This window comes from Tachysurus fulvidraco, chromosome 6, assembly GCF_022655615.1.
Source record: "Tachysurus fulvidraco isolate hzauxx_2018 chromosome 6, HZAU_PFXX_2.0, whole genome shotgun sequence".
Lineage (NCBI taxonomy): Eukaryota > Metazoa > Chordata > Actinopteri > Siluriformes > Bagridae > Tachysurus > Tachysurus fulvidraco.
In genome coordinates this window covers 13391898-13418145 of record NC_062523.1, presented here as the reverse complement: position 1 = coordinate 13418145, position 26248 = coordinate 13391898, and the positions used below count along the sequence as shown (strand labels likewise).

Here is a 26248-nt window from a genome sequence, read left to right as displayed (position 1 = left end):
ATTGAATGATTATGTTAAATCATTTAATGTTGAAACAATAAGTTTTTGTGTAGGAGGACATTCTGTGATGGAACACATCACCTGTCATCACTTGATATAGCCTGATATAGAGGAGCCCTTAAAGGAACATTGTATCCTCTAACGTTTATAGTGCATTAGCCTGTATTACATGCGTCACAGTATAAGAGAGAGAGAGAGAGAGAGAGAGAGAGAGAGAGAGAGAGAGAGAGAGAGAGAGAGAGAGAGAGACATGTACACCTTCCAGAGTAATAATATGACGCTCGGCCTGTCTACTCTACTTCACATGTGACCACCCTGTGTCGATGCTTACAACGCCAGTGCCGCTTCACAAAAGCAGGACATATAAAGCAGCACAGCAGACCAGAAGGTAAGCCAAGATGGACCTGAAGGATCAGGGCGCTCAAATGGAACCTCTGCTTCCCTCGGTAAGGTCCTCGTTTTTATACACGGTTGTTAAACACGTCGCGTACATTTAACGCCGATGCAGAACGGTGTACATACGCAGCCTGATAGAAATTATATAAATATATATTTTATCGGAGAAATATGTATGTCATCGGATAGAGCGAGAAACCTGGAGTCTCTTCATCGACATAAACAATGTGCGCATTTCCATTTCCATCATCATTTACAGTCATTTCTGCGTCTGACTTTGGGCTCTCTGGTGAAACGTGACCGGATGCTGCGGCTCTGTGCATAGCGTAGAAACGCTCAGAAATGTCATACACGATGTACTGGACGAATGCTGAGAGAATTAACTGCTAGGATTAGCCTATTACACCAGGCAATTGTGCTGTTAGTGAAACTGCTAAATCTAAAATATCCTATTGAAAGAAACACGCATTGCCGCAGAGGACGCGGGGAAATTGATTTATAGCTCAACAGCGCAAGCAGAGCAACAGCAATGTCTTGAGCAAATATATAAGCTTTTGCTGTCATACTCTTATTTTAAAATAATGATCATTTGTGTATGCATATATATATATATGTATGTGTGTGTATATATATATATATATATATATATATATATATATATATATATATATATATATATATATATATATATATATATATATATGCAACATATGGTATAGTAGTTACACATATATAGTTATATAGTTATAGTATAGTTATACATACAGTACACATGTATATATAAGGTCCTATATAAAACATAGTTAAGCTGCATTACCTATAAATACTGAACATATATGACAAGAGCAAGGCCACATTATATTCAATACTTTAAGTAGATGCATCTATAATCTTTTATTTACTTTTTTCCATAAACATTGATGCCAATGATAAACAAATGGATGTTATGCTACACCTATATGTTTAGGCTTTATAATTTATTTTCCTACAAGATTCTGATTGCAAATTGTACAGGTACACTGGAATCATTTATTCATTTTCAGAAACTGCTTTATCCAGGTCAAGGTTGTGGTGGATTTCACCATTTTGCAATCACTGTTTTGATACTGATGGTCTCAGTGACTTCAACATCTCAGAGATAGTGTGAAGAACATATGTTTCACAGAAGAAAGATAACCTATCAACGAGTTGTTTTTGCTGCTTCACCTTTCAGAAGGTTACACTTTCACATAAATAGTATGCTTAAACCTCTAAATATCTTGTAGTACCATAGATGCTTGAACAGTAGAAGCATGGGGCAAAGATTTTTTTGAAGGTGTTCATTCATTCATTCATTCATTCATTCATTCATTCATTCATTCATTCATCCATCCATCCATCCATCCATCCATCCATCCATCCATCCATCCATCCATGGATCAATTCATTCATTCATTCATTCATTCATTCATTCATTCATTCATTCATTCATTCTTTCCTGTTGGCTCTAGAACTGAACCCAGAAAAACTGGACATAAAGTGAGAATACATTCTGCATGGAACGCCAATCCATCGCAAGGCACTAACATGCACCCATCCATACTCTTACACCTAGGACATTTTAGAGCAAGGTTTTATGGTAGAAGGAAACCAGAAACACAGAGGAAATCTTATTATAGAATTAGGGACACTATAACATGTGTTCTCACAAAATATTACAAACACAATATGTCTTTATAATTTCTTTGATAACTGGCATTTTGTTGAATTCATATTAGAATCTGGGGATATGCATTCTTCTGTACCTAATAGTGACATATCCAAGTGTAGGTTCATTATTACAACATTGACCAGACCATCAGTTACCAGGGTCTCTGAACCTATCTTCAAAATTCTCAAGGAACTAACTATTTAGAAAGAGATCAATTACTACATGAAACATGCTCTGTAAATAATCATAACCTTTTGCTCAACACCAATAAGACCAAAAAGCTTGTAGTGGATGTTAGAAGACAGGAAAGAAAAGCACAGACCAATTAGCATAAATGGAATGCCAGTGGAGCAGGTCAACAGCTTCTTCAACATGATCTTCTGTCTTCATATCATTGAGGACCTCATGCGATCCACTCACATGGCGGCAGCACCTCTTCTTCCTTACACAGCTGAGGAAGTATGGTATGAGCCCCAATGTCCTCAAATCATCCTAGAGCTGCACTATGGAACGAATCCTGATTAGCTGCATAACTGCCTGGTATGAGAATAACTGCAAAGCTCTGAAAAGAGTGGTGCAGCCAGCCCAGCACTCAAGGACATTTACACTATGTTGTGCGAGGAAAGCACAATGGACCATCAGAGAATCTACCCACCTGAGCAATGGACTGCTCTTGCTGCTACCATCAGGCAGACGATATCACAGCAATATCAGCAAGCTTGGGACAGCTTCTTCTTGCAGGCTACAAGAGTGTTAATTCTGTCAAAGTGTTCAGGCTGCCAGACTGCTCGGACTAATAAAATCAAGACAAACACAACCCTCACTACCTTCCCTACACTGCACTTTATCACTTATATTTACCATGAATTTTGACTGATAGGTGAACTGATAAAAGCCTCTAACTGATAGTCATCCAATGTGCCTTACATGCTGCTTAGTACAGGCATATATTCCAGCTAAGCGGACTGATCATCATTATTCATCATCATTATTGTTGACATTACATTTGCACAATATTGTACAGAGGTGTAACTTTTATATTGTCATTGGCATTCCTATATTTCATACTGAGAACCCTTCAACCCTCTCTGGAGCTCCTACAGTAGGTAGCAACTTGTGTTACTTATGGAGAATGCACCCAAGACTTCCATCACCTATACACGTGATAATGGTCTAGTGATTTAATATAAACCTGACTCGTTATTGTTCTTCCCACTTAAACCAGTAATTAAGTCTGTACTTAATAATTCATTAGAGCGCTCTCTAATGCTATTTAAATGGTCTCCTTGGTTCCAAATTTAGCAGTGTGCAAGTTTGCCTATCAGAATATTTTTTGGGAATCATAATTCATTTTGCAATGCTTGAGCTGGGCCTTAGCAATGTGGCTTGTGGGCGAGAGTATCTCTATTAAGCCACAATTTGCTCCCACTCAGTCAGCCTGAGTGCTGAGTGCTAGGATGTATTTTTGCAGGGGTGGATGAAGAATACCAGTTTATGAAAATACCAGATGCATGTTTGAATATCTTTTTTTAATGATATTAAAGCACAAAACCCTACAACTAATCACTTCTGAGCAGATTTCCCTTCATTATCCCAGAGCAGTTGACAGGAAAGCAGCTTTTATGTGACCCTAAAAACATAGCCTTCTGCTGCACCTGTCATGAACTCGCTGGTATGAGGGGTCAGATTGCTCTTATCTGCTGCTTAATGCAAGCGTGCTCTGACATAATAATCCTTTAGTTGGAATTATTGAATACAACTCTTATAAAGTAATATGACATCACTGAGTCAAACGGCTGATGTGCTTTGGTTTTACAATATTACAATACTGAAGACAGGCGTATAAACAGTGATGATTTATTATTACTCAAAGAGTACAGAAAAGTGTAATAATATATTAATTATTATTGTATATTATTGTATAATATTAAACATCTGTCTTCAATTTCAGCACCCTTGCTTCACTTTCAGATGTCACTTTCTTTTATATACAGTAAGAAACTAAGAAGTATGAATATATAGATTTTCAACCGGCCAGTCTCAAGATTGCATAGGCAAGTGACATCATATGGCATTATTTCTTTTAGTGTACTAAGTTTGTTATGGTTGTAATTATAGGTTATGTGTGAGTTTAAAGCTATATCATAATAAATATTTACTTGCAATGAAGCTAATCAGGCGGCATATGGGCACCGCAAGTAGCCTTGCTGCCTCAGCTCCAGGGTCCTCAGTTTTGCTTTTTGTCTGTATGGCGATCCGAAGCCATACTGATGTTCTCTTTGTGTATTTGTTTTCTCTGGGTTCTCAGGGCTCTCTGGTTTCTCCAAAACAGGAAAGTTGATTGTCTTCTCAGTATTGCCTCAAATGTGAACGAGTTAGTGAATGTGTGTGCACTGTACACTGCAATGGACTGACATCTCTTCTATTGTGTATTTTCCCTGTGTTCCCGAGCTACCTGCAATTATGACAAGGAAAAAACAAGTTGCTGATGATGATAGAAAGAAGCTAAACAATTGACTTATTATGTATATATAATGTATATATTATAATGTATATATAATGGCCTGTATATTGTTCATAGTCTTGTAGTCATTTACAAAAGAGAACACATTTTTGCATGTATTACAGTTATTTGGCAGTACACATGTATTATTCATTATGTGCACAGAATACCAACAATCTTAACTTCATTGATTATGAAATCCTAAATATTTGAAATCTTAGTTATATGTAACAACCATCCCTAATAGATAATTTTAAGTTAAAAATACATAAAAACTTCTCCAAGTACATCACTTATCATTATAACATATAAAAGTAAAATTATTCATGGATTTCATTTCATCTTTCACTTATGGATATAATATCATATCACCCTGCACTGCCTAAAACTCTATGCAGCATGAAATCCACAGGTTAAATCTTTTGGTGATTCAGCCAATTATTAAACAAATGAATAAGGATCTACAGAAAAATAAACTTACTGTGATAAATTGACAGGTTTCACAGGTTTTTTACAGCTTTAAATGCTGAGCACTCGAAGAGGAGAAACATTTCCTCTCACAGCAGTAAAAGAAATGACATTGTTTGATTCTAACAGAGAATTTCTGCTATTGCAGGTAATTACACCTTCCCGAGGAAGAAGTGTGGTGAGTTGATGAGCTTGTTTACTTTTGCTGAATTTTGCATTTTCATTCTCATCTCCTGCTAAAGCACAGAAGCACTGGCAGATTTTCACTAATACCAACTTGTTTACTTGTTACTAAGCATGTTTTATTATTTTTGTGATATCCGGTGTACATTATTTGTAAGTTTTCTAGTAATAGTGTAAGGTTGCATCCAAGGAGTTCAGCTAATATAACATTTACTATATTACTACATATACTAATTCAAACATGTTCATTTATTCTTTAGATAAATATAAATTAGAGTCCTTAAAGGTATTATAAATTGTAAGCCAATCAGTGTAAAACCATTTTTCTGCATTGTATATTTTGGAGCTTTTCCAATTATCAGTAGATATTCTTTTTTTTTTTTTAATTAAGTTAAAGATTGTGATTATGAACCCAATACCAAAGAGAGTTAAGTACCTATGTTAAGCAAGTTCATTAATATAATAAAAGTCTGTTTAATAATAATGAACTTGTACACAGTAGATGTAGGTAGCCATCTTGTTTCTGTATGAGCAGAGACTAGAAATAATGTCTCCAGCTGTCTGGAGCCTCTCCAAACTGAAAAGATGGATGGCACTGTGGTGCAAACTAAGTTAAGATAATGGGTGGCCTGAATCTGTAGAGTTCTTTTCAGAGAACTGATTGAAAGTCATTTCTGCTTGATCTATGAATATTTAAATCCATGAAACTTTTTGCGAATTTAGAGGGTAAAACTATCTTAAGAGAGTGACTGCTCAATTGAGAGTGACTGTCTCATTCTACATAGCATTGCTGCACAGTCTTTATTACTTGAACTCTGTAATGACATGTCTGCATACACTAATGTCTGCATGCACTAATTTCAGCCTGTAGGGCCAAAGTGATGTTTTTCACATAACCAGTTGTGCATGGGGATGCAAAAGGAGGGAGGAAGTGATTCATTTTTAATTTAGTCCTTGAAACATGACACATAATGAATTATAAAGCTGTTTCTCAATTGTCAGTGAAAGAAATGAAGCGGCCAATATTCCAATGTGTAGTAACGATGTATCAGAATATAATACAGAATGCTAGGTATGCTTGGGAAACACTGAAAATGTGACAGTGAATCATTATTGGAGAACCCTGATTTTAGACCCACTCTCAGTCCAATGTCAATGCTGTCCTGCTGTTAATGTTTGCAGGCCTGTAGATGAGCTAGAGCTCAGCAAAAGTACTCAGCAAAACTACTCTGAATATCGCATTGCTATAAGTGTCATGTTATATACAGTAATATTTGTTGGTGGCTGTGAACAATATATATAATGTTTATTAAAACTCATCAATACGGTGGCAATTAAGCATAAAATGCATAAACATATAACAGACATATATACTTATAACGGAAGAGCAAATCAGAAAACACAACAGTCCTTACATCACATTCGTGTTGATGATTGGCTACAGTGCATGACAACCTGAGAGACCATGGAAAATTGAGAGCAAGAGGATGTTTGCAGTAAGAAGAAAGATGACCCTAATTGAAACTAAAGCCTTAATGCATAGTTTTTTTTTGTATGAAAATAAAATGATGATTCTTTATATATGTTATGGACTTTGTTGAGTTTTATGGGAACTCTGAACACCCACATAAAGCATCTACTCTTCACTTTAGAACTTAAAATTTTAAAACTCTTAAAACTTTAGAATAAATAGTTTTTTCAGGATAATTAAATAACAGATTTAAAAAGAACAGTTCTTTTCCTTTTGATAGTCCCATTCCATGACATGGAGTTGAGAGTGCTTTGCTCTTTGTCTTAATAGAGGACTTTTATATAAAAGAGGCTGAGATAGGGGAGAAGGTTGCAGATGATTCTTTGACTGATTGCGAGAAGAATCTCCCAGTGTCCTTGGGACAGAGAAGAATGTGCCCGAATGTAGGTAGCCCCAGACTTTATGAGGACGACAGAGAGAGAGAGAGAGAGAGAGAGAGAGAGAGAGAGAGAGAGAGAGAGAGAGTGAGAGAAGGCAAGAGAGAGAGGGAGAGAGAGAGAGAGAGAGAGACAGAGAGAATGGGCATGGAGAGAGAGAATGGGCATAGTAGATTAATATATTTTATAAGCTAGAGTGCCAGACTGCGGGAAACCACTCCAGCTCAGGTGTTGCAGTTAGGTGTTGCACATACCTACGTTTACGCAACTGTCTGATCTGGCTGACTGTCTTCTTAGAAGTCATGAGTTTGGACCTCTACAGCAAGCTCCGATCACAGGTATGCTGATACTACTGTACTTGAACCCAGAGTCATTTTTTTGTATTTATCTGGCATTTTACTTTTGCTAACATAGTTTAGTACTTGGCTTAAGGTCATATTCCCATGTTGTTCCTTTAGCTCCACTTTAAGAATGCCACTTAGTAGTGACCTACAGCCTTGTGTGATATGCAACAGTGTCTAGTTACAGCCTCTTTGTACTGCATTGCACTGGTCATACGGAGCACTGCACTGCACAAAGCAGACTGTAATAGTACATGTAGAGGCATCAATATAAAGCTGTTTTTCTGCATGCTGTATGCTTTTATCCAGAAGGCACCATTTAAGAGGATTTGTCTATGGATGCATCAAAACAGTAGTGAAATCTGAGCTTTAATTCTCTTAATTCTCCTCCTTCACATATACAGTGCAATCTTTTAATAGCCCCAAGGCCTATAAACTGATTGTGTAAATGCATGACGCTTGAAATAAATTGGGTAAATCAATTAAAAATTGGACATTTCATAACATGTATAACTGACATTTGATACTTTCAATGGCCTACTGTCATTAAGTTGAGCAGTTTTATCTGTAGCAAAAAGTAGTGGCTTTTCATTCTTTTAAATTAGTCTACAAAGTTTTGCATTTACTTTTCTGAAGAGTAAAATGCTGTTGAACATTTTGTCTATAAAGAATTAAGTATATAACTGTATGTATGCAAATTGAGTACAGGCGTTAATCTGTAGTACTGATTGTTGCTGAATCAGTATGTCTGTTAAAGTACTCTTTGTAGGCATTGGTTAGTAAAGTACTAGACCTCTTTAAATTAGCTATTACACAGTTGGTTTGTAGATTTTTTGGTATAGGTGTTGGACGGTTATTGCTCTGAATGAGTCTGAATGAATAGTATTAAATAGATTATAGATAATTATTCAATTCAATTAATTTGTATAGCTCTTTTAACAACAGGCATTGACTGTTACAAAGCAGCTTTACAGAAGTATGGAAACAGAATAAAAGTTTAAAAGTTTAGAATTAAGTTACTATTTATCCCTAACATTTAACCCTAATGAGCAGACCTGAGTTGATGGTGGCAAGGAAAAACTCCCTGAGATGAAATGAGGAAGAAACCTAGAGAGGAACCAGGCAGAGAAGAGAACCTATCCTCATCAGCAAATGTGTGACTTGCGAGAAAGTAAGACTTTCAAGAGTGGTAAAGTGACAGCATCCCAACATCCCAGTTCACTAAACACTTTACCTAAGAAAAACACTTCATAAAAAAGCTAAACTAAACAACTGTGTTTTCAGCCTGGACTTAAACTGTATAAAAGTCCTTAGTGTAAAGGATTTTAATAGATACCACATAACACCATTAAGGAGTCACAAACTGGCCAGTAGCAGGTCATTTAAAACTTGACCAGTGCTTAATCTGTCTTATGATAAGGCCTAAATCCTGACTGATACATTTACAGAATTTGGCAGACAACCCTTATGCTCATTTTATATAATTGAGCAATAGAGGGTTAAGGGCCTTGCTCAGGGGCCCAGCAACAGCAGCTTGGTGGATGTGGAATTCTCACAACCATCCACTTGTTAGTCCAACACCTTAACCACAAGGCTACAACATCCCCATGAAAGAATGCTATCCCTATGTAGGTATTAGCATAACTACTATGCTACGACTTTTTCTAGGATTTTGGCAATATAGGGGAGGTTTGATATTGGTGTATATTTAGACAGCTGGCATTTGGTAATGTTGGGTTTTTTTAATCAAGGGTTTAATAATCGCTAGTTTAAAAGATTTTATAATTTAATATATTATTTTTAGAAGATTTTCAGAGCCCACTGTTATTATCTTTTTAAAGATTCATGTAGGTAAGGGATCCACCACTGCCCTTAGCTTACCACTTGTAGCTTAGAAGGTTTTCCTTCCATGCTAATTGAAATACAGATAATTAAATTTTATGCCATTTATGTTCTAATTTTGTAGTTGATTGTTTTAAGGTTTGTGTGTGGTCATTGTACCAGAGTGTTAGAATTAAATCTACTCTATCTAGGGTGTAACAAAACACTGACTCTAAGTAATCAGTCGCCTGATCAAGTTCTGTGGGGTGAGACAGCGATCCAACTACGGATGATAATTCTTAGACACTGTTGATAAATATTTGTGCAGTAGCAGACATATATGTATGTTTAACACAGTAACGTGACAAATTGCATATATTGTGTCTAAGACACATTTTAGATGAAACAAGATAATGGTCTGAGATAGCTTCCGATTGTGGAAGTGTGACTATATTTTCTATATTTAATCCAAAGGAAGGGGGGGGCACGGTGGCTTAGTGGTTTGCACATTCGCCTCACACCTCCAGGATTGGGGGTTCGATTCCCGCCTTCGCCTTGTGTGTGTGGAGTTTGCATGTTCTCCCCGTGCTTTGGGGGTTTCCTCCGGGTACTCCGGTTTCCTCCCCTGGTCCAAAGACATGCATGGTAGGTTGATTGGCATCTCTGGAAAATTGTCTGTAGTGTGCAATTGCGTGAGTGTGTGTGTGCCCTGCGATGGGTTGGCACTCCGTCCAGGGTGTATCCTGCCTTGATGCCCGATGACACCTGAGATAGGCACAGGCTCGCTGTGACCCAAGGTAGTTCGGATAAGCGTGTATGAGTGTGTGAGTAATCCAAAGGAAAGAATAAGATCAAGAGTTTGACTTCCATTATAAGTGGGTTTTATTATGTTCTGATTAACCTCTACTGAATCTACAGTGGACACTGATAATCTCAGAGGATCTTTTAACTTATCCAAAGGAATATTAAAGTCTGCCAAAAGTAATCCTTTGTCTAAAGAAACAACTGGGTTGGAAATTAAATTTACATGGGAATTCAGAATATGGCCCCAGAGGTCTGTAAATAATAATTCGTGTAACTGACTCAGTAGACTTATTTTTTGTGGCAGCACATATTAAGTTAATATAAAGAACTTGTAATGTGCGACACCTATAACTGGGTGGAGAAGCTTATTTTAATGTGACAAACCTGTTTTGTTTAATCCATGTTTCTGTTAAGCATAGAAAACTAAACTTTGGATTTGGAGAAGTGTTTTATATGCAAGAGATATTATCAGTTCTACCCTTAAAACAAAGGTGTGTTTTCTGTGCATTCAATATGATCTCATTTATTACAAATAAGGTTCCTTAAAACAAATTTTCAGTGTTTATACATTTTTGTTTTGCTCTGGAAACAAAAACTGTTTTATATTGTGAACCCTGGGTGACAACTCATTGCAGCTAGCAGATGGTCGGATTAGCCTGCTTGTCTGCTTCCTGGCCCTGGCTCTGGATTTTTACCAAATAACTAGGCCTGTTCTAAGACTATGTGCTATGCTGCAAGAAATGAGAGCAGCAACTTCCTGGGTGGGATGGACACTGTCTCATCCTAACAGGCCAGCCTTGCGAAAAGTGCTACAATTATGTGTGAAGCCCACATTGTTTTTGGAGCACCACTTGGACATCCAGCAGTTCAGTCACCATAACCTGCTGTAAGCTACATTGCCCATTGAGATGTGGCCAGTGCATACTACAGCATCGGACTTCTCCTAAACTATTTTACACAACTTTACAATGTTCCATATCGCCAACAAATAAGCAGTTTTCTTAATTTTATGAAGTGAATGGAGAGCTACACATCTATTGTGGAGATAAGAACATTAGGAGTGGGAGTAGTAGTAAGCATGCACTAATAACAACAGTCAGGACTGATGGGTTACACTAAATGCTATTCCAGGACCAACAAACAGATGTTGTTGTTAAAACATTTTCATTTGAAAAAATTATATTATATATTTAGAATGCTGTTAATAAGTTTAACGCTTGGAGTCAAATCATAGAATGATCTCATATATACAAATGCAAAATGGAAAGCCATTTGATTTATGTGAAGCTCTGTGCTGTTCAATGATTATTGAGTGATTATTGAATGATTATTATTATTTTAGACCTACAGTATTGTTCTGTTCCTACATTATCGAGGTATTGATTTCAGGACAGTGATGCTGGCATAGCAAGCACAAAACTATTTATAGGCTGAAATAGTGTCAGCACTGTCCTCACCTACAAACAATTCACACAACCTCCTTTTTATTCATGTATCGTGGGTAACACACACACACACACACACACACACACACACACACACACACACACACACACACACACACACACACACACACACACACACACACACACACACACACACACACACACACACACACACACACACACACACACACACACACACACACACACACACATTTTATTTTTGAATTAATGTTGTAGATACACCTTAACCAAATCTTAACCTTGACCTCAGTAAACGTTTATATTAAAAAAGTACCATCCAAATGTTCCAACAAGGTGAAAACCGTGATACTGTGCTCTCCTTGTTTTTACATCCTTTTCAGAAAAGTACTGAAGGTACTGAGTACTCAGACTTCTGGTTACTGAGTTTAACATTATGGTGAGGTAGATTATGGTTAACTATATATAGTGGTAGCATTCATTAGCTTCAGTAATCATTAGCCACTGAAAGACCTTTACAAACATAATACCAGTGTATGATTTGTGCTTAGCTGATACAGAGTGGGCTGAAACTGTGTCACGATTTTTGTATCTTCATCTCTCTCAGCCTCACTGCAGCAAAACACTTATTGCTCTCTTGTACGTCCTCCATTTAATTCTCTCCCTCTTTCTCTTTCTTTTTTCTACACATAAAACATCCTAACATAACTGATGTCTTTATGAACTTGCCCCAAATGCTTTCTATTCTTCTATTCTCTGTAATGAAAGTATGTGTTCTCTAAGATGTTTCTGTGCTTATGTGTATTTGTATATTTCTCTGTAAGTTTGTGTGTTTGTGTAGTACCATGCATATCCAGGAGAGAACTCACTGGCTGTAGTTGAAAGGATTACACGGTGGGAATGTGTACAGAACATGAAAACATTTTGTGACATTGGCAGTATGTGAGCTCAGAGAGAAAGAGGAATAAAAGGATTAGCTTCTCCTACAGATTATGTCATAATTTTTTTTATGGCATGCAAAAGCCATATGGCTGAATGAAAGCCTGTGTGCATGTGTGTGTGTGTGTGTGTGTGTGTGTGTGTGTGTGTGTGTGTGTGTGTGTGTGTGTGTGTGTGTGTGTGTGTGTGTGCGTTGTGTCTGATAGTTGGCATCTTTAAGCATGCTGTGTCCCTTGTCACCTGTTGGAACACTTACATATTACAGAAAATAACTTCACAATATTGTGTTAAGGCCACATTTACAGGACTAACACAAAAGAGGCTACATACTGTACAAAGAGAAAATAGAAGGAAAAAAACACTTAAGCTACTACTTGACTTTAGTACATATTTGAGAAAAAACACATTGCAGAGACACTCACGGTATACTCACATATTGAGCAAAAAGCAATGCAAAAAGCTGTAATGATGGAATGTTTTTGTTTGTATGGAGTGGGGTGGTCAATTGACATATGTTATTTTCAGTAGGTTGAAAAATGTAGGTTAAAAATGCACTACTAATGCACCAGTCCTATCAAAACCATACGCTTGTTGAACAGTTCATTATAGATTTAGTAGCTTTGCTGTTTTTAATAACCTCCACTCTTCTTTGAAGGCTTTACACTAGATTTTATAGTGTGGATGTGTTAAGTTTAATCATTCAGCCTCAATAACATCAGTGAGGTCAGGCAGTGATGTCAGGCAAGAAGGCCTGGCAGTGTCAGTACTTTTGGCCATGTGCGTCTGTTCATATCACGTGTCTGCCCCGCCTTTGTTTACTCCTCCCCATCTCTACACACCCGTTCCTTATGTATTACTCGTCTTGTCTATTTAACATCTATTTCATCGTCAGTGTATTGTCAATGTAACGTCAGTGTTTGTCAGTGTTTGTTGTCCTTTGTCCTGTTTAGTTTTGTCCATGTTTCTGTTCTGTGTTTATTATTTATTAAACCCTATTTATTTTAAGCTATCCTGTGTATTGGTCTGTCTTCCTCCTCCCGGTGTGACAGGCAGACAGTCAGTGTTCCAGTTCATCTCTGAAATGTTCAGTGGGGTTGAGTTAAGGGCTTTGTGCGGGTCACTTAATTATTTTCAGCTCCACCTTATCCTGGTTACACAATTCCTGTATATACTATAATCTAGTGTAGAAAGAAAATTATTTTATCACACTCTAAAGTGTCCCAGAGATGAGAATGGGTTCCTGTTTAAATCTGTTTCCTCTCAAGCTTTCTTCTTCATATCATCTCATGGAGTTTTTCCACACCACTGTTGCCTCAGGCTTTCTCATTATTGCTAAATAAAAATATAAATTTAAAACTTTCTAATATTTATTCCAATTTTTTATATTCCTCTTAAGCTTCTACGACACAGTGTCTGCTGTTAGAAGTATTATACAATTCAAATTTAATTGTTTACCTTGCTTTGTGTGTAAGAGAATTGCTATGCTGGAACAAGTGCATGCCCCTTTAGTGCTAGAAAATGGGAAATCCTAATACTACAGCATATAAAAACATTTTTGACACTTTTGAAAATGGTGTGAGTGTCAGAAGTCCACTTACTTTTGGCAATGTACTATATAGTGAAAGATCTACAAAATATGTATATTATAATGTGTATACAGAGTAATTTGTACAGTGTGTATCTACTACAGTGTATCTACTTAATAGCCAGTGTTGCCTTCTTGTCTTGGGTGTACATTGATATGCTTGTGTACTTAGAATCAAAGTGAATTACAAAAAAAGCATTCAGTACCATCCAACAATGTTTGGGTACATAGCAGGATATAACAAATTACATAAACAATTTGAAACAATGCATGTTTAATTCATATTCTGTATGTTCAATTTAGTTAATGAACATGTTAAAGAAAACATTAACTAACCAATGTGTACTAACATTTATACGTAAAGAAGGTGTTATTCTTAAATCATAATGAGCATAGCATCTTACATCATAATGAGCATTAGTTTGTGATTATTACATGCCGTAGCTCATTAGTTTATAAGGATATTTTCTTAGTTTTTAAGTATTATTTCAGATATTAGTACATAATTGTTCATGTACTGTTATTGTAAAATAGTACCATTAAGATTATGTGTAATCATATATTAGCTACTGGGCTGGCATAACATATAAATTATTTTCTTAATTATAGAATTGGTGTTTTCTCTCTGGAAAAGTTAGTCCCATCTCTGAAAAGATGAATTATAAAGAATTAGATCTTAAGAAATATGTAGAAAACCATACTTCAAAAATACTTTTCTTTAAAGATCATGATTTTCAGTATATTAGATGAAGTTCCTAAAATTGTATTTGTATCTTAATTAGGAGGTCTGAAAATGTGCACAATGAATTTACTGGACAGGATGAGATACAGGCTGTGTGAAGGAGGCGTGGGTACATCACGGCAGGATGTGACTCAGCTCCTGTATTGTGTGGTTGCTGGAGGACACACACTGACACTTTGGGAGTACTGACATTAGGCTCTTATATTATATTTTGGATAATCGCTTACCTTTAGAGGTCTATTTTAATGGGCTAATCTGCCACTTATTTACTATCTCTGCTTATTTCCATGTTCAGCACTACTTGTAAATGTGTATACTTGTATTTGAGTTTCAAAAGGCTCTACATGGGACCAGACTATAGAAAAATGATTATCCTTAATTGAAACCTTAATTATAATATTAAAATGAACATTGTAGGGTAAGAAGTATGTGATGTGGTGAAATATAACTACATTGGATAATTCTGACTAGAGAGTTTGGTTGACTTTTCACAACCTACCGTCACTCATCAACAGGCTACGTATGAACTTCAGGATAGTGAAATAATGAATCACAAGTCTGGGAAAGAATGGAAGGGTTCAAGAATAGAAGACTTTCTGATTGCATGCTGCTTAAAGACACTGACCAGATGAGTAGCCATGGAAACTGTCTTCGGATATTAGAGAGCGCATTCATTTCCATAGCGTATAGAGAATGTAAAAGGTTGAAGGTTATTTGAATGTGTAATTATCTTTAGTAGTAAGTAAACAGAACAATGTCAGCTAAGATAGAGTGGAAAAGATAAGCATATTTTTAGGTTTTTTTTTAGGATTTTAGCAGATATTAGGTTACTTTGTCCTTTGCTTGAGACAAAGCATCTGTGGTTGTATGTATAGAACATTTAACTACAGTACTTGGTGAGCATCTAAATTACGCCTTATGAATTGTTGGGCTGTATCTGCAGACTGTGGGTGTGCATTTACTACTGTTTAATTAGCACTATTTTCAAATGACAGATGTTCCCAGTTCATCTGTTTGGTATAAATGCATTTCTTTTTATTATAATCAAGTAGCAGAAAGTCATCAGAACCATGATTTCTAGTGGGATTAATTAATTAACATTAAATTAATAAATAATTAATAAATTAATAAATAATTAATAAACATTAATTTTTTCATAGTTTCGTAGTATTTTCATTATATGAAATTCCAGTGTTCTCTATACCTGCCTGATCCATACTTATGACCTACTTCTGGCTGGAGTCTCATCACTTGGAGGCTTCTCACTGCTGCTTATGATGGCCCAAGAGAGACAGTCTGGACATACATGGGAGTGCTCTGGATATTACCACTTAAAATCCATGGAGATGGCTTTAGACGGCAATGGCCACAACCAGTTTGAAGTCCCTGTCTTTGAATATTTGCTAACAGAATAGACTCCACATTCAAAAAGAGGTCTATCACCTTAACCACTAAGCTACCACTTCTCTCATAGGGGCAGAGGGCCTAAGAACTGTTTTAGTGTTAGGAGTGGTGAACAACTAAAAATAAACTATAACTGAAATAACCAAACACCTGTAATTATGGTAACATTGCTCCATGGCTCCATGTCCATTTTGTCTGGAATGGTTAAGTCTTCAGTGTTTTTAATTGTTTGTTTTTAATCTTGATTTATTTCACCAGCAAATTATAATTTATTTATATTAATAAATATATCTTAGTATCTTAATTGGAATCGTGTTTTTTCTATATAAAATGCACAATGTTATATAGTATAAGTATACTACTGTATGTAGAAGCCTTGTGTGGAAGTCTGTATGTTGTTATATGGTGATTGTGACCCAGGCAGCACATCCTTGCTTGTGTGAATGTGAGAGTTGGATGAGAGCCATGGGGATGGCAGAGGGAGAAAGAGCAAAGAGAGCAGCATGAACCTGAGGATCTGTTACTCCCTGACAGTGAGGATCATGGCAGTATATTTCTCTGTCTCTCTTTCTCTCTCTCTCTCTCTCTCTCTCTCTCTCTCTCTCTCTCTCTCTCTCTCTCTCTCTCTCTCTCTCTCTCTCTCTCTCTCTCTCCTCTCTCTCTCTCTCTCTCTCTCTCTCTCTCTCTCTCTCTCTCTCCTCTCTCTCTCTCTCTCTCTCTCTCTCTCTCTCTCTCTCTCTCTCTCTCTCTCTCTCTCTCTCTCTCTCTCTCTCTCTCTCTCTCTCTGTTTCCCATAGAGAGGTGATGAGGAGGCAGTGGTGGACAGAGGAGGCACACGATCTATGCTGAAGGCTGATTTAGAACAAGAGGAGCTAGAAGGTAATAAAAAATAAATAAATTCATATGCATTATTTGGGTAGTCCACCAGAGATCATCGATACATATGCACAAACACACACATTTTCACATACATCAGTGCAGAGATGTGATAGTGATTGAGAGAATGAGAGAAGGAGAACATGTGTGGGTGGAACTCAAGATCACATCTCACCAGCTCAGGCTGAGAACCAGTTTAATCTTGTGTCTGAGACATAGAGAGTTAGAGAGGGTGAGAGAGGTGTGTGTGTGTGTGTGTGTGTGTGTGTGTGTGTGTGTGTGTGTGTGTGTGTGTGTGTGTGTGTGTGTGTGTGTGCGCGTGTGTGTGTGTGTGTTTGTGTGTGTGTGTTACTCATGATACATGAATAAAAAAATAGGTTGTGTGGATGGTATCATGGGGTTAAGAGCATTTCTCATGAAAGACAGCAGTAATTTTTGACGTCAGCAAAGGAGCTATTTCTGTATTTTGCTCTGTCTCTCTGGTAGAGTAGAAAACCACAGAAATGGATCTATTTGCACATTCATTATATAAAATGTGTAACATAATTGCACTCATTTTCAGTTGGGGAAACATTGAGCATCATATTATTAGTGCTTCTAAATTTGACTTTAGCCACCTACATGTAATTGAAATAATGAGGTGTTTCTATTTCTGTTTCCTCATTTTTGTGGTAAAAATATCCTCTTTTACTTAAGACATATCATAAATAATATCTATCTATCTGTCTATCTGTCTATCTGTCAATATATCTATCTATCTATCTATCTATCTATCTATCTATCTATCTATCTATCTATCTATCTATCTATCTATCTATCTATCTATCTATCTATCTATCTATCTATCTATCTATCTATCTATCATACTATACAATACTATACTATACAATACTATACAATACTATACTATACTATACTATACTATACTATACTATATACCAATATACATATATACTGTATACTGTATATGGGAAGAGGGGGTGGCTATTATTATATAACCATTTTTGACCATTGCAACCATCAAATACTGTCCTATCTGTCCTGTATAACCTGTATGACTGTCCTATAATACTAGCTAGTATTATTAAAACTAGAGTAAGTCTCATGTAAGCTACACTAAAATTAATTAAATATATCTGTATACATGCAAGTCTCTCATAACTTTTGTTATACCCATTTGAAAAGTGAAAACAAGCGTAACATGCAGTTAAAAGTGAAAACAAGGATAAACGATAACATGAAATACAAACTTGAATAGAGGCAAAAAAGACTGAAATGGAAAGCAAGGATCAGGAATAAATACATTTCTATACTTTCTAATAAAATAGAAGTTTTTTTACAGGAGAAAATGCTTAAACAAAAGTAAAATATGTCAGATTATCATTCAAAATGACAGCACAGTAAACAGTACATACATAATGAACTGGGCTGTTTTTTGAATAACAATTTTTTCAAATGAATTAAACAATGTTGCACAAGTAAGAGTGTGATTATATTGTATATTGGCATGCAAGTTTACGTGATGAACACAGGCAAGTGGAGTTATAGCCACAGTGAAATGTTCCAGTGGGGTTATAGGAAAAGGTCACTCTCAGAACTGCTGGATGAATACCAAAAGACACATGATTTTCATCCAAGTGAACTGGTGGAGCTTGTGTGCACAGTGCACTATAGGTCAGACTTCTGCTTAGTGTCCATGTCTCACTTTATAGCAAAAGATATTTATAACACCGAACTGACGGCTAGTGCCTTCCCACTCAGTGCTGTCCCTATTAGTGAAAGCAAAATAACAGGTTAAGTTATCACTCTCTCACATGCAGTGGCTTTGTATGTGTGTGTGTGTGTGTGTGTGTGTGTGTGTGTGTGTGTGTGTGTGTGTGTGTGTGTGTGTGTGTGTGTGTGTGTGTGTGGCACAGCTGTTTCTATTCACCTTTAGTGAATTGGAGATGTCATGACCCTCAAATCATTCTAATCTAAGATTTAAGACATGCTAGTTATTATTTACCTAAATTGTCAACAACAATATATTTTTCTTGGGTATGTAATACTGAATTTAATGGATGAGCTGATATGTATTTCATATATATACACACACACATTTAAATGGTTTGCCAATAATTTTCTGTGGTCTTCAGAGTTGTTGTGTTCTGCAGTGATCACTTCAGTGTCTGCGTTCACACCCAGGTCACAGAACATTGTATATCGGGGTGCATGTGCCTCTGGGACGCAGAAGCCACAGACGCCACAGGCATCACGGCCACCGACACAGGAAGAGGAGCAGAGAAAGAGACTCAGGAGTGTGTGATGGACGGGAATCGCCTGCATATGGTAATCTTTACCTCCCATTTTATTGTGTTCTAAGCTAAGTCTTTTTAAATCACTATTTCTACAATATCTAAATAAACTGCATTTTTGTTGTCTGTGTTCCACAACACTAAGTAGCTTTCTTGCAGTGCTCAGTGTTCATTTATCCAGCTGCTCTATGATTATGAGTCATTCCTCTTCCTTTATAAGGATTACTGTAGCATGGCAGTTAAACATAGGAATAATGCAGTTTTCCAAACAAAACGGAATAGATCATGGGCAAGGGCTTTGTAAGCATTGTCCTTGCTAATTAATATTGCATATGTATAAACTGTCGAGTTGATCTCAAATAAAGAGATTTGTGTTGAAAATAGGTCCTATAACATCCTATAATGGATGTTGTTAACCAGTAATTTTGTTTTTGGTCTCAAATTATACAAATTTGATTCTTTCATCTTGCATTCTTCTTTGATTTGGAAATTTTATATTATTCTATTTATTTCCACAAAAGTTATTATCACAGCTCAATTTCAAACATTGGTGATGTTCTTGGATTCGTATAAAAAAATTAAGCCATTTGCTGAAGCAAGGAAGATTATGTGGATGTCAACCTGTAAACCTTGCTGATATGCTCTTTCAAAGCCAGGCTTAATGAAGTTAAAATGCTGCTGTTCATAACACATTGGCTAAAATCTCATTCTTTGTTCCAGACACACCCTCTCAAAGGGTCCAGTTCCTGCTGGGAACTGAGGATGATGATGAAGAGCACATTCCACATGACCTCTTCACTGAACTGGATGAAATCTGTCTGCGTGATGGGGAGGATGCTGAGTGGAGGGAGACAGCTAGGTAATCCATAATATGTCTGTCATATTGTCAAATCAGTCTTATAATCAATAAATTATCAATACATTTATAAAGGAACATTTACACAAAAACAGAATTAACTTTATAAACAATATATATGTAAGACAAATGTATATCATAAAGAAGAAATTGGTACCTGGAAAAGGGATTACAAATATAGACTGGAGATTGGAAATAAAATATCAACAAAGCAATGCCTGAGTGCTGGTGCGTGTGATTAGTAAGAAGATTGGGTAATGTTTCACATTTTCATGGGATGGGTCTTATATACTTTTCAAGTAATAAATGCAATTTATGAATAAACTAAATTTGCCAGTTGCTGAAACAGTTAATAGTTAAATAGTTTTGTTAGGACAAAAACTTTACTTGTGTAGCAATGAATTCTGCAAACCCATCTACACAGGTTATAAATTAATTTCATTTATTTGGTGCAACAATTTTTTATTACACTGTTCAAATGAATTGTTTAAATGGACTTGAAAGGATGAACTTGTTGCTCAGCTTCAGCTGTTGCAGTTGTTGTTCCTTATAGCTTAATGATGTGATAAATGATAAAGTGTCTACAGGACCATGTTCATCTCTGGTCTCAGTAGTATCTAAAATCCTGTATCAGCCTTTTTGTGCTTACACGTGCTTCTGATCTGCCTTATAAGCAGAAGCACATAAAGTAGCTGAGTGGGATTGCAGAGTAATGTGCAACCTGTGCTCCTGAAAGTGCTCTTTCAGAAAGCAGTGGTCATGGTAGTATTCACCATGACTGTGTGCAAAGAATTTATTCAAATTTTATTTAGGACAACAAAAATAACTGAGGAATTCCCTTGGGAGTGGGTAAGAGTGGGTTGGTGGCAGTCTTGCTCACACCTCTCCACTTCATGAGAAGTGATACCAATGTGTTAACAGTCCATTAAAGCAAAAGAAAATAAAAAAGACATTTCTCAGCATAGTCTTATGCAGTTGACTGTAGAATTGGCCTCATCTAGTAGTATGAAATATCTCCTTAATCTCCTATTTTTTATTTGCTTAAATCTTACTTACTTAATTACTTAAATTTTTTAATTTGCTTAAAATTTGAATTTGAATTTGAACTGACAGATTAATTAATTCTATCAATCTAGAATTTGTATTTTTTTTATTGTTATCTACTGCATAGCTGCTGCACATATTCACGAACCATAGCATTGTTCTTTATTTAATGTTTACAAAGTTCAGCTGAGCCGTGTGTGTGTACATAAACCCTATCTATCTATCTATCTATCTATCTATCTATCTATCTATCTATCTATCTATCTATCTATCTATCTATCTATCTATCTGTCTGTCTGTCTGTCTGTCTGTCTGTCTGTCTGTCTGTCTGTCTGTCTGTCTGTCTGTCTGTCTGTCCGTCCGTCCGTCCGTCCGTCCGTCCGTCCGTCCGTCCGTCCGTCCGTCCGTCCGTCCGTCCGTCCGTCCGTCCGTCCGTCCGTCCGTCCGTCCGTCTGTCTTTGTTGACAGAATTAAAATAGGTGTTTTCCTAACAGTGTAAATGAGATTTATACATTAGATCTGCTGAAAATCTGTAACCGTTAACATAGGCTTAAATAAATGAGCAATATTGTGAAAAGTGTGTGAGACAGAATGAAAGAAACAGGCTAAATAAAGGCTGTAGCTGCATGATTGTGGAACAGCTGACAGCCGTTAATGACTAGGGGAGTGAAAAAGCCAGGACTGATGGCATAGCACACTGAGGAGTCAAAAGTGATCACAGCTTGGACCTGACAGTCCTATTACAGCAGCTTGCAAAGGCTTTTTCTTAAAAAAATAAAATAAAAAAAAGAAAAATTGCGATAGAATTGGGAACCGAACTGTATTAAAAGTCTGTCAAAGCATATAGTTTGTGTACTTTTCTACATACTACTATTCATTGAATTTCAAATGGTCAAATGGGTCTCTCTCTCTCTTTCTCTCTTTCTCTCTCTCTCTCTCTCTCTCTCTCTCTCTCTCTCTCTCTCTCTCTCTCTGTTAGATGGCTGAAGTTTGAGGAGGATGTGGAGGATGGAGGGGAGAGATGGAGTAAGCCCTACGTGGCTACCCTCACTCTGCACAGCTTATTTGAGTTGCGCAGCTGCATCATGAATGGCACAGTGATGCTAGACATGAGGGCCAACTCCCTAGAGGATATTGCAGGTATGTGTTAGAGAGAGAGGAAAATCTTTGCTGTTATATTGTATAGTATTTTTACATGTATATTTTATAAATCTGCATCTTTTTAGCATCAGGTTTGCTGAGGTGAGTTGGCATCTCCCTCTCTACAGCTTCATAGGTCTATATACTGCATGTGAACAAAAATAGCAGCAGACCTTGAAAAAACTCTTGCCTTAGTCACAAGACTATATACAGCACCATACATCTAGCTTTACTTATAGGAGTCTTAGATAAAGAGCCTTACCTTAAAATAATTTAACACAGATTAGTAATATAAATAGCATATTACTTTTTCTGAAGACCATGACATATATTCAGATATTAAATATTAATCAGTCCATTTGTTATGTTTCTTTACAGTATGCACAACAGATTTCTTTCAGTGATTAAAATGTATTAATACCTAAAAAAATGATATGTAATGATAATTCCAGCACTTGCAGTATATACAGTATGTATAGATCAATAGATGGGTGGATGGATGAATAAAAAACTTGATCCTAACTTTCTATAGCAGAAAGACATAACTGTGACTAACATAATTATATTAAAAATAGGGACATGTAGAATGAAAAAAAAAAACATACAGCAAGAATGTTTTGTAATGTATGTTATTACTGTTTTAACTGCAATAATAAACAATAACAAAGTAACAAAGTATTTTAAACATGTACAATAACAGAAATTTTGAAAAACATGCAATATTACCTATGTGCAATATGTCTGTTAGTGTAACTACTTACTTGTGGTCTCTTTTTTACATGTTTTGTATATACTGTATATTATATTATGTCTCTATTCTTTTTATATATTTGCATTTTCTTACTCTTTGCTGCTGTAACAGTGAAATTTCCCCATTGTGGGACGAATAAAGGTGTATCTTATCTTATCTTATTTCTCTTTTAGACATGGTGTTGGACCAGCAGGAAACACTGGGGGAGCTTGGTGAGGACGTGAGAAAGAAAGTCCGTGAGGCCCTGCTCAAGCAGCACCACCATCAAAACCACAAGAAGCTGGCTAATCGTATTCCCATAGTCCGCTCTTTTGCTGACATCGGCAAGAAACAGTCCGAACCTAACTCTATGGACAAGAATGGTATGCTCTACCAAAGGAGGAGTCCTTCTATGTTAACAATTCGGATTGTTTTCCTTTCACACTTTTCTCATTAAATTGCTTAACACAGTTTGACAAGTGCTTAACTGGTATATGACCGAGAGTTGATTTAGGCAAGTTTGGACAGAATGTATAGAAATAACAGTGTATTTAGGGGAAATAATATACTGTAGGTATTATGAAAAGGGTTTAACGAGTGAACCAAATCAATTTCAATGCATAGGACTGGAGGAGTCAGAACACTAGGGCTTATGACTTCATTGCTTTTAAGTTATGACTTTCTTAGCTAGCCTAATAATGCAGATTATTTCACAGTGCGTAATTTACAGTCTTTTTTCAGTGTCTGCCTTTGCTCTGCACTGCAAAAATGTTGCCTTTACAAGTGCAAATACCTTGAATATAGTTTTTTTGAGATCATTTTCTTTTACAATTTAAAATGAACCAACTGTAACATTATTAAAACTTTTTCTAGCCATTTCTGAAATCATTTCAAGCTTGAAATAGTCTTGGCATTTTGTTTGCAGATATTTTTTCTAGAAAATCCCAACTAAATTTAAGTATATTTAAGATATTTTCTCTTGCTTAGATTGCATGTTTTGCAGTGAGCTTGTCTGACGGTTTGAAAAGACACACAAGGCACAGGGTTAAATTTTGTGAGCAGTGGGCCAACAGGTTTCAAAACAGTATCAATCTGTCCCAAGCATCTTGTTCAGCTCCATCATTTGTGTTAATTCTTGAACAAATTACAAAAAAGTCAGCTGCCTGATCCATGATGCATGAGCATATGTGACTGATAATGTCAATGTTTTCCAATTGGTCATTGTGTAAATAAGCTAATTATATTTTTTACAAGGGAAGTGACACAATTAGTGTCCAATAACATTATTTTTTGTTCATTAATTTATTTTGTTAAAAAAAATTGCAGTGCAAGTTCTAGAACTGAGTCACAGTTCTACACCTTAAATTTAATACTTGAAATACTTGAAAAAGGGCAGAGCAGTCAGATAATGCAAATGTTTTGTTTTTTTTTGCATGTGTTAAGTAAAATGAAATAAGGTTTTTCGATTTATCAGTAAGGCTAAACTTAGTCAAAGATTAAATGGCTTTTACTCTTATTAAAATGCATTTGCCAAAAGAAATATTTTGGAAGAGTGGCTTAAGCTCAAGGACTTTATGTTACAGGACAATGAGATGGAAATTCCAAAACTCCGTCACTCCAGAATTACTATTTCATTTGAGACAAAACATGTCAAAATAGTGTCCAGGAATTATTGCTGATAGTAATTTAGCTTTACTATTGCTTGTATTTATGTTTGCTGCTTCTTCAATATGTTTCAACATTCAGTGTATCAGTGTCTCTTACTTCACACTTCTCTCAATATGTATGTTTGTGTGTTTGTGTGTGTGTGACAGGTGGTTCATCTTTCTGTTCTCTTAAGTCTTCCCTTTGGGGTTCATTTAATTCTGATGGGAGGTGCAGGCAGGTGTCTTCCTGCTGGCCTCAGTGCTGCACTTCCAGCGTCTCCATCTCGTCTCCACTCCCCAAATCATCCACTTCCATCTCCACCAACCAAGCCCACACACACATCTCACTGCAGTCCTCACACACTGACCCGGACCCAGGCAACTTAGACTTGACTTTCCTTTCTAGCGCTTCCTAAAACAAAACTTGAAAAGGTGGTTAATTTCTTTTATTATCAGTTAAATCAGTTAAATTGTGTTGACATTTTGGATGAAAGCATGTGCTTCTGGAAACAGAAAACAAGCAAAAGGAAGGTGAATGTGGCAAGAAATGTAAAGAGTACTGGCTGTATATATGCATAGGTTAGACAGAAATGGAAACGCTAGACAAATCAGCCTTTTCTAGATTCTGGTGTAATCAAATTGGAATTTTGATCAGGCTTCAAGAAGAACAGACCCACTCTTGTGCTGAACAGTTGGAAGCATTTAATGTGGAATGAAGGCCTCACTTGGCTTTATCAAGAGAATCAGCCTCCTGTTGAAGAAAAACGACAACAAGATGACTCAACAGACCATGCTATCCTGACGTTTATGATACTACTCTACTTTCTGTGATTTGGCAGAATAGAGTAAACAGCCGGACGAAACATAGGTCGTACATTATTTCTATATTATTAAAGACACAAAATTAATTTCATTATAGAACATGCTGCATTTAATTAGGCTCTTTATCTAATTGAAGAAATGCTGACAAAATCATTGTACTTAAACTATATTTTGGCAAAAAAATAATTAAAGAATTAAAACTATATTATTTAATCTATTGTTGCCTGAAGTTTAAGTTTGTTTATATTCTCCGAATTCTTAATAAGAAATATAATGCTTGTAATTGCATTTTATCTCATGTCTCTATTATTACTGTCAGAACAAGTATAAAAGAGAAGATTAATCAGGTTTAATTATGTTTTTAATTATGTTATGTTACTACTTTGCAACATATAGCCCATCTTTATTTAGATTTTATATTTAATTGTGGAGATTGCATATAATTTCCCTATAAGTGCTGATTAAAATGACAAGAAATAATTGTTTTTTATCTGATAAAAATACGGAACACAAATCCATAATGTTTGGATGTGTTAGTCTCTTAGCAGAACATTGGTTTTCTCAAATCATTCATCACCCTTTTGCCACCTTTTAAAGGCTTGCGTTTAGGAAGTTGCGAGCTTTCCTCAAGG

At 36.2% G+C, this 26248-nt stretch overlaps 1 protein-coding gene across 2 annotated transcripts in view; it reads left to right on the top strand.

Annotated features, from left to right (window-relative positions):
• The first annotated feature begins 216 nt into the window (after positions 1 to 216).
• slc4a10b (solute carrier family 4 member 10b) overlaps positions 217 to 26248 on the top strand; it is a 39067-nt gene continuing 13035 nt past the window's right edge. The window contains exons 1-8 of one of the 2 annotated variants that reach the window (XM_047815192.1): positions 217 to 446; positions 5206 to 5235; positions 17006 to 17087; positions 19269 to 19412; positions 20099 to 20237; positions 22258 to 22418; positions 23343 to 23531; positions 24963 to 25172. In XM_047815192.1, coding sequence (XP_047671148.1) covers positions 399 to 446; positions 5206 to 5235; positions 17006 to 17087; positions 19269 to 19412; positions 20099 to 20237; positions 22258 to 22418; positions 23343 to 23531; positions 24963 to 25172 — 1003 coding nt within the window. In that variant the 5' untranslated portion in view covers positions 217 to 398. The remainder of the gene's footprint in view (positions 447 to 5205; positions 5236 to 17005; positions 17088 to 19268; positions 19413 to 20098; positions 20238 to 22257; positions 22419 to 23342; positions 23532 to 24962; positions 25173 to 26248) is intronic. The other variant, XM_047815191.1, reaches the window with a different exon arrangement.